The sequence below is a fragment of the Telmatherina bonti genome (assembly GCF_933228915.1).
Source record: "Telmatherina bonti genome assembly, chromosome: 15".
Taxonomy (NCBI): Eukaryota; Metazoa; Chordata; class Actinopteri; order Atheriniformes; family Telmatherinidae; genus Telmatherina; species Telmatherina bonti.
The window spans coordinates 17,631,058-17,643,767 of NC_136613.1; the positions used below are offsets into that span (position 1 = coordinate 17,631,058).

The 12,710-nt window shown below is 37.9% G+C and overlaps 1 protein-coding gene across 1 annotated transcript; it reads left to right on the forward strand.

The window, feature by feature from the left end:
• Positions 1 to 10,129: 10,129 nt before the first annotated feature.
• Positions 10,130 to 12,265, forward strand: slc5a3b (solute carrier family 5 member 3b; the record flags this gene model as incomplete). Its single annotated transcript, XM_079254177.1, has 1 exon — positions 10,130 to 12,265. The coding sequence occupies one exon, from the start codon at positions 10,130 to 10,132 to the stop codon at positions 12,263 to 12,265; it is 2,136 nt and encodes a 711-aa protein (XP_079110303.1).
• Between the last annotated feature and the right edge of the window lie 445 nt (positions 12,266 to 12,710).

The window sequence follows — 12,710 nt, forward strand, 5'->3', positions numbered from 1 at the left end:
CTGTTTACAAACGTCTCACCTCACTGTCAGATATATATATATATATATATATATATTTTTTTTTTTTTTTACCATGTATTTCACAGAAAACTGTATTGTTATAAGTGGGACAATGCAGCTTTGATAAAACAAATAAAATAAATAAAATTAACATTTATGTCAAACAGTGTGGGCCACTATCATTTTACAGTCCAAACTAAACTTGGTCTTCAGTTTAATGAAGTTTTTACAGGTTATACTTTGAAATCCAATGCTAAAATTTTTCATTTGAGTCTTTCTTTAAAAAGCTGTAAGTTCAAATATTAGTGTTGAAAATCGTAATGTGATATTTTAAATACTGGAATGAGTAGAGCTGCAAAAGTATGTTCCTATTAAAGTACTGTAATACATCTTTCAGTAACACTACACTTCACTCTTTATTACTGAAATATTACAATGTGTGCAATTGCAGTGAAAAGCTTTACAAATGTCTAGTTGGTCATCCTAATTTTATGAGCAACGCATTTATGATTATCGTGTTATGTACCAAATGAAGGCAATTTATTCAAATTATTGTAATGTGCATATATATATATTTGTGCATTTGTTATTGTGACTAAACCCATTGTGTATAATTACACAATGATTATTATGCATCACATTACATCATAAGTATTGACAATAACTTGTTTAGTTGTGCGGTGACATGAAATCTGTCCACAGAAGAACCTGCATGTGCAAGTTTGCATCTGTAGATGGAGCTCCTGCAGCTGAAAACATTCGTGCTTTCCAGCTCAGAGAATATTATCTTAGTTCAATGAACTTAGAAAATCAAGTGAGGTGTTTATCAAAACTGCATTGCACATTTAATTGAAACAAACAAAATCTATGAGATCCTAAAGATATGCAAGCTGTTCTTATTCCCTGACTGTAGTATTTTCAACTTTTATTAATTTGTACAACACTGGTTGTCTTAAGAACCCAAATTATGTGTCATCTATTATCAATGACAGAACACTTTAATACTGTTAGTCAGTAAATGGTGGAGACACCACCATTTCCACCCTCCTGTCCTGAATGTTCATTGTATTATAATTTTGTGACACAGTTTTTTTCCACACTATTTTTTACTGTAGCTGCAGTAGTCAGTTGTATTTAAATTGAAATTTGTTGTAAAATAGCACTAGCATGTTAGCATAATATAAATATATAATAATAAACCTATAATAATACATATCATTGTGTTTTTTCATAATGTCCAAGGCGGTAAACTAAATAAAAATATGATGACTTTATCTGCAGGAGTTGCTTCCCATGACAAACTAAGACTTTAAAGCCACTAAATATGTATGTGGTTGTTTCTGTTTAAAGTCAGACTGTGTGGAAAGTTTGTTGAACATTCATTCATTCATTCATTTTCCGAACCGCTTATTCCAATTCAGGGTCGCGGGGAAGCTGGAGCCTATCCCAGCCGGCTTTGGGCGACAGGCAGGGTACACCCTGGACAGCTCGCCAGTCCATCGCAGGTTTGTTGAACAATGACAGGTTAACATGATAGCCCAGTACAACGCAATTCTAATATTGTTTATAATATTTACACATGTAGACTAAGCACTTACATGTTGTATCAATCAGAGTTAAGAACATTAGGCAGGAAGATGATAATATTAGTGACTGAATAATGGATCTGCCAAATATGACCTTTTGTACCAATGAGCAACCACTTTTTAAAAAAAATCTTTTAATAGACTCAAAGTGAGAAATCAATATTTACTGATAAGAATCCCAGTTATAAAATAATTTTATGAACTGCAAGAGAAAACCTGGTAAGTGGAAGTTTACATGACAACAATGGTCCAAATGTGGTGCAGTAAAGCCTGCTATTTCTGCAACAGCACTATCTGAAGTGCAGAGTCTGAGTGCAACTCTGCACATCAGATAGCTAAATCTGTGGTTATCAAAAGTGAAAAAAAAAAAAAGACAATGCCTAACAGAAATAAGGGCACCCTTAAAATTGGCCATTTTTGCTGTGCGGCTGCGTTTATTGTCCTGCTGGGAGAAGCTGCTGGATTCAAGTTCTACCTTTTGAACAGGAAGGCATGCTTTGTTTGAGTTTATCAAAGTGACAGCCACATAAACTCCAGAATCCAAGATTTCCAACAGCACATCATATATTATATTGACCAATATTACTGACTTCACCTGCTGCTGGGGTTAATCTTGTGACTGCTTCTATAGGTGATTGCCTTTTACCATGGGTGTGGTGACAATCAGATGCAGATTTTCTTTTTAAAAAAAGGATCAATCAAAACATCAGCATGACTGTGTAGCCTCTGAATGCTTTCTAGTTGTCTGACTAACATATTTTTCCCAAAGTCATGTGATATCTGATCTGACTTGATGTTATAAAGTCAACTAAGGCAAACGTGGCAGAGAGATGCTCTGAGCTCAACATGCTCCTGTGACACAAAGGAGGGGTTGTGCTCATTGTGTGCACTATACACATAAAAGTGTACTCAAACAATCAAGTGTGACAAGAAGGGAAATAACTGATTTATTGTAGTTAGGGTGGTTTTCCATTTCCTTGACTGATGATGATGGAAATTTAGAAGGAAACGCTAAAAAACCTTCCTGTGGAGACAATCATACTATCTGTCTGTTATTTTCTATGCTGCCTACTTGACATAATTGCAATAATTCATAAATGCATTGTGATATTTCATCAAGAAAAAAATATGCACGCAGTCTTTACCATCTTCAAGTTTGCTCACAAATAACTCTGAAAACAACATTTTTATTTAACAGTAAACAATATGACTGATCCACGATTAATAGTCACTTCCTCTTAATAGTTATTGATTTTGAATGGGTCTTATACCTTTTCAGGACTATAAATCATAAGTGTGATGAGATATGCAGCCCAATTTTTTCCTGGTCCCTGATAGAGAGGTCATCTGTACATAGCATCAATTCCAATGCTGTGACAATAAACAACAAAACAGTCAGACCAGTATGTATGACCAGGATCTATCCTGTGATATGTAGTTTTAGAATAAGCTCTTGGTCTGTTTAAGAAAGTAAACATATACGGCATATCCACAGTCTGCAATCAACTCACCTCTAAGCACTGGCTCAGACTAAAGAAGACAGCTGACTCTTTTGTGTCTGTGTGAGCACAAGCAGTGCTTCTAATGTCCAGTCAGACCATTTACCTGAGCTAGACAGCTGCATACTCACTGTTTACTGTAAATAAACAGGAAGCTTCACCACAAGGTTTTATGTTATGTGTGCCATCTTAAGCTGAAACTGAGGTGAAAATCAGTCTGGCTTACCAAGTAGACTCTAATTTACTTAATTTTTATGGGGTTTTTTGTGTGTGATCTTATGCAAAAAGGCTCTTTTGTTTGAAGAAAAGCAAGGAGCTTTAAATTAAAATATTATCATGCACATATCAGACAGTTACAACACTTTCCTGTTGCATCATTATATTGTTTGACTGTACTATGCAGTCATACCAGCAAAAATGACAAAGATTGTTGTTTGTTGTCTATCTAGAGTTATTTTTTTTTAATCAGTCGTCCATCACCTTGTAAATGATAATGGATTGAATCCATTATCATTTACAAGGATTACAGTATGTAGATTCCTGATCTACATTACTGTAATTAAACATGACTATAAACAGAATAATGCATTTATTATGTGGGCAGCCCTCTTTTTAAAAAAAAAAAAAAAAAAAAGCATTTTAATATGAGTGTTTTCGATGATATTCTTTTCTAGTCTTGTTATAATGCACACAAAGCTGAACCTGAACCAACTTAAACCAATCTATGAATCACAAGATTTATAACATTAACAAGTCAAACACAAATTACCAGCAAGTTTACATAATGGATATTAGTGCCTTTTAATACATACTTTTTAAAAAAAAAAAATGTATAACACTTTTGGGAATAAACTTGGAAAATATCAAACATGGTAATTAAACCTATCACTGCACAAGCAACTGGATCTGTCAAAAGATACAAAGTTTTTCCAGCAAGAATAAACTCCAGAATTTAACTCCGGAATAAATCAAAGGTCTTTTTGTATTTATTTCCAACACAGTACTTGTATAAAATCGCAATCGTAAATTCAACGCAAATGATATGTCTGACTGCAAAAATATTTTTTCTCCCCTGGGGATAAAAATAAAGCTTTAGTAATTTATTCCATAAAGAAAAATATTTACAATGTTGACTGTAACAACATTCTTAACCACTCAATCTAATTCAGGGTTGCAACGAAGCTAGAACCTGTCCCAGCAATTAGCAGGTGAGACGCAGCGTACACCCTGGACAGGTCTCCAGTCCATCAACATTCCTGCTATATCTCAGTAAAAATTTCAAAAGTGAAAAGCATGATCAACAATTGATATGTGTGTATTAAATTATAAAACGCAGAAATCTCTGGTCCTTGAGGGTCATTTCCTGCACATTATACACTCTTCCAAAATACTTGACTCAAATTAAATAGATCCATGCAAGCTAATGGGAATAAAAACACAATAAAACAAAACAAAACAAACAAACAAAAAAAAAAATTGTTGCACAATGACCCATTAATATGAGTCAGGTGTTTTAACAGGGAAGCATCTGCAGATCAATTTTAATAATAATAAAATAAAATATAAAATATATATATAAAATATAATAAAAATAAAATGAATAATAATTATACTGATGTGGCTCTTATCTGTAGCCTACTTGTCTTATATGCAGCCCGAAAGACCTTCTTTCTAACAGGACTAATTATTCATGAATAAACACTAAACTGTTTACATGTTGTAATTTGTGGCGGAAACTTTTACGTCTTATGGTTAAATTGTGTTATTCACAATACAGTTTGGGTATTAAAAAAATGCATTTAAGCCATTTTAAAGATAAGAATAGGGTTTGTAAGTTGCTGTCTACAATCAACTGCTTAAACAAATAAATGAGAAAAGTTGTAGAAAAAAGCTTGAAGTGTCAAACGGAAGATAAAGGTGACTCGGATTGTCGACACGAGAATTGAACACAAACCAAACAAAGCAAATTCCCGTGATATAATTCAGTTTAATCGTCATCTAAAATGAGGTGAATAAAAAACTCCAATTAGATCATTTTCGCAACGATTTGATCAACACACGGTTAGAAACCCCGCAGAGTGATGATGCTCCGCTGCCAGGGAGGCGCAGGACGCAGTCAAAAGCTCGACGACGCGGAAACAGGAAAATATGGTCACGTTAACTTTACGCTCAACATCAAACAAACACTGGGAAAAACAAGAAAGCAAAATAAAAAAGAAAATCTGTAAATTATTTTACACTTCCTGCATTCTTCAAAAACAGCTGCCATTTTTATTTTCACGACGTCGCTCAACAAGTCCGCCTCGCGTTCACCTCAGGTCGCGCAAGGTTTGCTGGGAAATGACGTTCGACACGAGATGGAAATTTCCAAGATATCTGTCTAAACAAGTGAGTGGAAATTTACTCCGTAACACTCCCCCTGTGATACGCAGAGCTGTGTCTGTCTTTCAAGATGTTTTGTTGGAATCTAACCATTTAAACCATATTCCCATCTGACCTCAGACAACTGGTAGTTTGTATTATAATTTCAGTATCACTGCTTATTACATATTATGACTGCTGTTTCATCACTATGTCTGGTTATTAGTTATAACCACTACTATTACTAGTCTTAGCAACAGCTCTTGTCATAGGTAAGCTGTTTTGAATTTGCATTAATCGGTTGTTTTAATGATTCCATGCATTTTGTAGCTTATCCGAAACACACACATCCAAAAACAAATAGTAAAATGCAACTACACTAGTTCTCGCATCTGTGCACCATAAAGAAATTCATGAGATTTTATGCTGCGTGACACATGCAAATACTAAGCAGCAACGTTTTGTTGAGGTGTGAATGGTAATCCTCACATCTCACAGTTATTCATAAACACAACCCTCTTGGAATAGGAGGTGGTTCTTCCTGATACTCTTAGTATTAGGAAAAAATTATCAAGAGATTATCGTTTGCCTGCTCATTAATTTACTGTGACAACCTGAAAAATGTCACATGAATTTACCCTGATGATTTAACATGATTTTGCAGTACAATGATGGCATTACTATAAATAACCTACTGGTTGCATGCAGTAAGTGTTAGGCTCTCTCCTATTTCCTCTTGATCATAAGTCTGATGCCTTTTATGAATAGCTTCAACTGTGCCCGGACACATTTTGAAAATAAAAAAACACACATTGTTGCAAAGGCATTACCTCCCATCATCTGGTCTTGGTATTACAGGATGAAAGTCCTGTGTGAGAAAGCGCTCACTTCTTCACTTAAGTTTGAATGAGAAACATTAAAAAGGCCTAAACTCTTTTAAGCAAGCACTAATAGGAGTTTCTGGGTTATTCCAGATTACATATATCAGGCCAATATTAGGTGTTAGACTCTTAATCAGCTGGAGCAGAGTTTTCTGGTAGTTTCGCTGTCTTAACAGCTCAGGGAAAAGCCTATTATTACTATTCCAGGATTAGAAACTGCTCTGTTGTTTCAACAGTTTAGATGCACACTTTCAATTGATATGGCAGGTGTATAGTTTATTTGCAGGTTAATAAAAATTTGGACATCTCTCTCCAGTAATACATTGTTTTAGATCAACGGTGCGAATCCCTTTTCTTCGAGGGCAAAACTCCTGCAAGTTTTTCCCTTTTACTTCATACCAGTAGGTATGGTGCGGAGACACATTGAAAACTTGCAGGGGGGTCCAGTGTTCCCATCACTGAAAATGACAACCTAGCAGTGTGTTTAATTTATATTACTTTCATTCAAAGTGTGAGTAAAATTCAGTTTTAATTATTTTAAAAGCAAAAAAAAAAAAAAAAAAAGCTATAAAATGATGATCAGCCCTCGACAATAATAATTTAAAAAGCCGTGGGAGAAGTAGGTCCATATTCTTGAACATCGCGTTTTGGGGACAGTTAATTAAAACGCACCTGTCCGCATTCTCCATCTTATGTAAGCATGCGCGTTAATGCAAGAATTTATAATTGGCTGGAGCAGTTTCTAGTAGTAGGCGTGTTTTGAATCCCAACGCGTCACGGGTGTGTTACACGTGTGGGGCGTGGATTTGAACTGGAACCTATAAGAAGAAGAGGAGGAAGTCAGGCACATTAGCTACTGTCTGACCAGCATCACCGAGAAAACCGACTTCAAAAGATAAGACTGTCTGTTTGGGTCACATTTACAGCCCAGTAGCCTAAGAGGAAACAGAGTGACCCGCAGACGGATCTCCAGGAAGGAGTCTTTTCTTTATCCACATCATCCGCTCAAATGGGCGTGGAAAGGAAAGGCATCTTCGGCGCGTCTCCGGATGAAGCGGCTGCGTTTTAACAGTGAAGCCGGTGAGTCAGTGGTGAAGCTTTCGTGACTTTTTTTTTTTTTTTTTTAAAATTCAGAATATATGCTGATGTATGGTCGAATAAAACGACTATATTAAGTCTGTAAAGCTGTTTTCAGTAATGGCAGTTCTGTATCAGTAATTCTTGTCTCCACGTCTCATCAGACTAGAGAGGAAACACCAACTACAAAAACATGTTTAAGTTTACATTTCACTCCAGTCTGTTGTGTTGAATATAAGTTTCTTTATTAACAACTAAGACTTCCAACCCTCTTTAATGATGCGCATCTTTTGCAAGCGGATGGATGAGTGGCTCTTCTAGAAATTTCCTACCTCCTGATAGGTGCATCAGTGCCCAGTCGCGGAGTGGTGTCGCCTCCTCTTTGTATTCACGACGGTGGTCTCGGAGTTATTCGCATCTGGTCATTAATTAAAGCGACATTGTTTTGTCCCCACGGCTATCCAGTCGGTGTAGGCGAAGCCTCAGCTCCGTGACGGTACCAGCTGGGCTTCACTTTTCCACGTTTCTCGCATAGTGACTGTTTATCGTTGACAAAAAAGGTTACGCACTAAGTTTCCAGCTCAGAGAAAAAGGAAAAAGCCGGGGTCAACAAGCTACGCTAAAGTATCCTTTATGTTTCATGTCTGGACAGGTTTGTTATAACGACCCTCTTGTCTTTTAAATAGCTTACAAAGCCAGCGTCAGGAGGAAGTTTGTCTTCAGCTTAGCTTGAAACAATAACCAGTGAAGGGAAGTGGATGGACTAGTCTACACCTGTTATGTGTTTAAAACAGAAATATGAATCATCAAATTGTCCTTGTGGTGTTTATAGTGCCATTTTATTATGAATAGGCCTTCCAGGGAGATGCTGGTTCCAACACACCTTTGTTGTTAAATGGGTTTAAGCTCCTGAAAATGTTAAACAAGTTTTTATATCTTCATTTATTCTCCAGTTGAATTAAAACATGTATACATAACACATATATTCATACTGTTCATCACAATAAAACCTTCAATAAATTAAGTATCTATTTGCAAATATGGAAGCATGAATTCATTTTCTTGGTTCAAGAAACAAGAAAAGAGGTCTATCTATTAAATTCAGAAGTCAAGGACTTCTGATCTGGATGAATGAGAATGTACAACAATATTTTGCCCCATTTCTCTGAGCGGGGTTGTTATCTTTTAGTGTAGTTCAGAGAACAGACACAAGATAAAGTTGTACAAAAAAAAAACCAGAAAAGAAAAACCTAAAAGATGGGTTGTCGCCTCAGCGTCCAAACTGAGTTGATTTGTTTAGATCAATGGAAGCCAATTTCAGATACTGAACATTGTTTCTTGATGGTTTTCAGTTTGTCTCAGAGTTGAGGACACATCTAGGAGTTTCATCACAAAGTTGAAATATTTTATATAAAAAAATCAATAAAACCATAAGATAAGGAGTAAATTACTGAAACCCATCACATTATTAAAGCAAGCCTCCCAAGTCTGATTAATCCATTAGCATCTCGCTGCATAAGTGCTCTATAATCAGATCTAGCACACTGGAAGGACAGGTATTATACTGAATCCTGTATTTAATTGCAAATATATTTTTCTGTTGAATGATGCTGCAGTCTGTCAGAACCAGAGTCTCTTGGGCTGTTTATGGTGAACACATGGGAAGTAGGTTTCAATGGTGAAATGGTAAAATGAAACAAAGACTTCTTTTATATAAGGAGATACTTATGCATAAAGCATGGTTGTGAAGAAGAAGACATGGGTTTATTTTCTAACATCCATGACGGACTGAAACCTCAAGAGAAACCAGACATCCAAGTCTGAGTTTGTGTGTTCATACATCCCCATTCATACAGTTTTTTCATGTCAGCAGGAATCTGATAAAAATCCATCAAAATATCTCAATTTAGATTCTGAGTTATAGATTGGGTGTAGTGGGTTTTAGCAGCTCATAGGTGAGACAAGTTAGTATATCAACTGTATGCACTGAATTCCAGACATGTTATTGACCTAAAAACCTAAAGGACTTCTTTTTTTTATTAAGGACAAAAGTAAAGTTGCATACCTACAGATCTTGCGTAGAACTTCACTTTAGTCCATAATAAAATTAAGTACTGAAGTAAAGGTGCATACCTAAGATCTGTATCACTGTTGGCAACATGATTTTGTTCTTTTTTACATCTTACATAATGTTTCTTTGAAGTTTTTACTCTGCCATGGCTCAAGCTCTTGTATTTAAACAGATTAACAGGAAAGTCATCTTGAATTCACTTTTGTGTGGCACTGAGCCAATCCTATTTGAGTTAAACCAAAATAAAGTCTAAATGGTCTTATAATGCTACACAGTACATATTGTTGCTTTGTGAGATGACGTTCATTTAAACGCCACTAACTTGTCTGCATCATTTTGTGCAAATGTTCCCAATTTAGAGCAGATATCAAATAACCTGCTCATTCTTTTTTTTTTTTAAGGTTTTAATGAAGTCTTTGTCTTTGCTGTTTTGCAGGAAAATTCTCTCGATGCTTTTCTTGACCAGAAGTCTGCAACGTCCTCCTCCTTACCTTGTATGACCTCAGTGCCGTGGGATCGCCTCATTGAGTGGATTTTATCTGACAGTGGATTCTGCTCCTTTTTTAAATTCACCCTTAAAACTTAAGAGAAATTAACATATTTACAACTGTTAAAAGGACTCCTGTTAGCTTCCCAAAAAGTAGTCTCTCCAAAATGGCCTCTGTGATGGAAGCGGCTGACATCGCTGTGGTAGCACTGTATTTTGTCCTGGTGCTACTCATTGGGTTTTTTGCTATGTGGAAAGCCAATCGCAGCACTGTGAGTGGCTACTTCCTGGCCGGACGCTCCATGACGTGGATAGTTATTGGCGCGTCACTCTTTGTCAGTAACATTGGCAGTGAACATTTCATAGGCCTAGCTGGCTCAGGAGCAGCGAGTGGCTTTGCTGTAGGAGCATGGGAATTCAATGCTCTGCTGCTTCTGCAGTTACTTGGCTGGGTGTTTATTCCAGTGTACATCCACTCGGGAGTCTACACCATGCCTGCGTATCTGTCAAAACGCTTTGGTGGCAACAGGCTAAAGTTTTACTTTGCTTGCTTGTCTGTGCTACTTTACATTTTTACCAAGTTATCTGTGGACTTGTACGCTGGAGCTCTCTTTATTCAGGAATCCCTGGGGTGGAACCTTTATTTGTCCATTGTTCTGCTCATCGGTATGACTGCCCTACTCACTGTCACTGGTGGACTAGTTGCAGTGCTGTACACGGACGCCCTTCAGGCAGTGTTGATGATCGGTGGTGCTCTTACCTTAACCATCATTAGCTTAGTGAAAGTTGGTGGGCTAGAAGGAGTTAGAACTAAGTACATGCAGGCAGTCCCCAATGTTTCTGCCATCGTTGCTGCTGGAAACTACACTTATTCACCATCTTGTCGCATTGAACCTAAACCAAACTCACTACGGATCCTGCGTGGCCCCCTGGATGAAGACATCCCTTGGCCAGGATTCATTCTGGGGCAGACCCCTGCATCCATTTGGTATTGGTGCGCAGACCAGGTCATCGTTCAGAGAGTGCTAGCTGCAAAGAACATTGCCCACGCTAAATGTTCAACACTCATGGCTGGATTTCTCAAGATCCTGCCCATGTTTGTTATAGTCATTCCAGGAATGATCTCCCGCATCATGTTTGCAGATGAAATTGCCTGCATTGGGCCCGAGCACTGCATGTCTGTGTGTGGTTCTCAGGCTGGCTGCTCAAACATTGCCTACCCCCGCCTGGTAATGGCAGTGATGCCTGTGGGACTCAGGGGTCTTATGATGGCTGTTATGATCGCTGCTCTGATGAGTGATCTTGACTCGATCTTCAATAGTGCGAGCACCATCTTCACCTTGGATATCTACCAAACTATGCGGAAGAAGGCGTCCCAGCGTGAGCTGCTGATTGTGGGACGCTTGTTTGTTGTCGTCATGGTAGCAATCAGCATTGCTTGGGTCCCAGTTATCATTGAGATGCAAGGTGGACAGACATATCTGTACATCCAGGAAGTCGCTGGCTACCTCACTCCACCCGTCGCCGCCCTTTTCCTGCTTGGTGTGTTCTGGAAACGGTGTAATGAGAAAGGTGCCTTTTGGGGAGGCATGACAGGTTTTGCACTTGGTACCACACGACTGATCCTTGCTTTTATCTACCGCCAGCCTCGCTGTGACCAGCCAGACAATAGACCTGCCTTCATCGTTCATGTTCACTACATGTATTTTGCGGCTGGGCTCTTCTGGATTTCAGGACTGGTGGCGGTGGTAGTCAGTCTCTGCACCTCTCCGCCAGATGATGAGCAGGTTCGCACCACCACAGTTTGGGGGCTCCAAAACCTTAAAATGGTTCCCCAAAGGGACAGAGAGGAGTCGTACCACCTGACTGAGAAGAAACCCTGTAACTGCACTGGAAGCCATCATAAACCGATGCCCCCTGATGTCAAAAAGGAGAGGTGCTTAGATGGAGCTGATATCAAACTTTTGGTTCCAACCACAGACCATGACCCCACAACCTCCAGCACAGAAACATCTCCAGCCACCACCCCTGCTGAACACCTTGGTTTTGGGAAGGTGGGCATGATCAGAGCAGAGGAGGGCTGTCATGGAAAAGGACAGAGGAGTTGGTTCTTACGATTATTTGACTGTTTTTGTGGATATCAAGACGGGGAGCAGAGCGCCCAGCAAAAAGTGATACAGGAAGATCCAAGAGTCATCGCAGAGATGCTGTACGAGCCACCAAAAGTTAAAATTCTCCTAAACGTAGGTCTGATATGTGTGTGCTCTGTGGGCATATTCATGTTTGTGTATTTCTCACTGTAACTGAACCTTGCACTGAGCTTACTGGAACGGTTTTGGGAGCTTTTGCAAAGGTGGGAGTAATATGAGAGGTTTTGGGTTGTTACAAACGGTTGAACTTTCAGCAGTTTAAGAAGCTCTGTAATATTTACAGTTGTCTTTTGCAGCTCTAACAGGGATTTAAGCATATTCTAATATTTTTTTTAAAAAACGATTGAAGTTTCGCCACATGACAAAAAATAACTGTACACTGCTTTGACTTTTAATCTTATTGTTGTTAATATTTCTTTCAAAATACCAATTGGGATTTTTAGCGTTGTTGTTCTATAAGTTAATTTAATATTTGCCTTATTTTACATTTGCACTGTTTTTATTTATTGTAAATAAACAAAAAAAAAACCCAAACAAAATAAGAAAATATACTGTGGTTTAAGCCTTTTTTCCCCCACCTAGCTAAAATTAATTTTAG